Below are 1336 nucleotides of genomic sequence, written 5' to 3'. Positions count from 1 at the left end.
CGCCTTATAGCTAAAATCTCCCCAAACAAACAAACAAACAAACAAACAAAAAAACTCAGGCCGGGCACATGTGCATGCATGCCCAAGATTCTGAGAAGAGAATGGAGGAGAAGGGATTGTGGCATGGCCATCCCCCCTGGGGATTTCTTGCTTTCTGTCTCTGTCTTTCTGGTGAGGGCATGCGCCGTATAGCAAAAACCTCTCCAAAAAAAAATAAAAAGAATTACTTCATTTAACTTTATTATTTTTTTCCAGTCTGATCAGAGAGAGACAGAGAGGGAAAGTGAGAAAGCAAGCCACCAGGTCTGAGACTTGAGCCGCAGTCGGCCATGTGGGAGTCCAGCACCTTTAGCCACCAGCCACCCCCATCAGCCCCAAAGACTTCTTAATCATTTTCTGAAGATCCACTGAGGGCAGGTCTGAGTATCTAAAGCCAGTGCTGAAGGGAATATAGAGTGAGTCAAGGAACGGGCCCTCAGAGCAAGCCCACAGACAGGGAAAGACCCCAGGCAGTAAAGCAGCTCCAGGGACTGGGGACTTCCCTCCCGCAGCCCGCCCGACCCAGTTCCCTCCCGGGACTCCCGTTCTGAGTGCCCACCTTCACCTGGCTGTGCTCCGGGTGGCAGTTCTCCTTCTCCTCCAGCTCTGGCTTGGTGCTGCAGGAGCCCAGCCCACCACCGGCCATCTTCTTCCCCAGCCACTGGATGTTGGTCAGGCTGCTGTCCAGGGTGCAGCCTGCCGCCTCGCTGCCGGCTGGAGGGGAGATAATCCAAGACCCCACGAGATTGCCTGATCAGGTGCCTAGTAAGCCCCGCAAATCGGTGTTTCGGGACCAGCCCCCTAAGACCTCTAGCTCTGGGGACGGACCCTCGTGCCGAGTCAGCCTACTGCGGCTCTACTACGGACTTGAGGAGAAATTTGGGGACGTGGTGCACCTCGCACTTCGGCTGGAGCCACGCTGACCCGCAGAGGTCAGTCAGGGCGACTTGGTGCGATACTGAGCTCAGGTGCCACAACGGTCACCCTTCCTCTGCGCACTTCCGTTCTCTCCTTTACTAAGATGGAGAATGAGGAGGGCCGGCAGGTGGCTAAGGTGCTGGACTCCCACATGGCCCACTACGGTCTGAGTCCTGGACCTTGTGGCTTGAAACTCACACCGCGTGCATGTGTGTGCATGCCCCAAATCCCGAGAGAAGAAAGGAAAAGGGATTGCGGCATGGCCACCCCCCTAGGGGGTTACTCTCACCCCACCCCTCACCGATGAGCATAGGCACCCTATAGCAAAAATAAACCAAGATGGAGAATGATTCCTCCTCCTTTATAGGGCCTAGGGAAA

The 1336-nt window shown here is 55.4% G+C and overlaps 1 protein-coding gene across 2 annotated transcripts in view; it reads right to left on the bottom strand.

Annotated features, from left to right (window-relative positions):
- Positions 1–1336, bottom strand: part of FOXM1 (forkhead box M1) — a 32613-nt gene that overhangs the window by 17360 nt on the left and 13917 nt on the right. For both annotated transcript variants that reach the window (XM_006172048.3, XM_006172049.3), the window contains exon 2: positions 599–753. In XM_006172048.3, the coding sequence (XP_006172110.1) occupies positions 599–753 (155 nt within the window). The remainder of the gene's footprint in view (positions 1–598; positions 754–1336) is intronic.

The sequence above is a fragment of the Tupaia chinensis genome, unplaced genomic scaffold (genome assembly GCF_000334495.1).
Source record: "Tupaia chinensis unplaced genomic scaffold, TupChi_1.0 Scaffold150288_1, whole genome shotgun sequence".
Taxonomy (NCBI): domain Eukaryota; kingdom Metazoa; phylum Chordata; class Mammalia; order Scandentia; family Tupaiidae; genus Tupaia; species Tupaia belangeri.
Note: the sequence above shows the minus strand (reverse complement) of the source record. Positions and strands in the feature narration are given on the sequence as shown.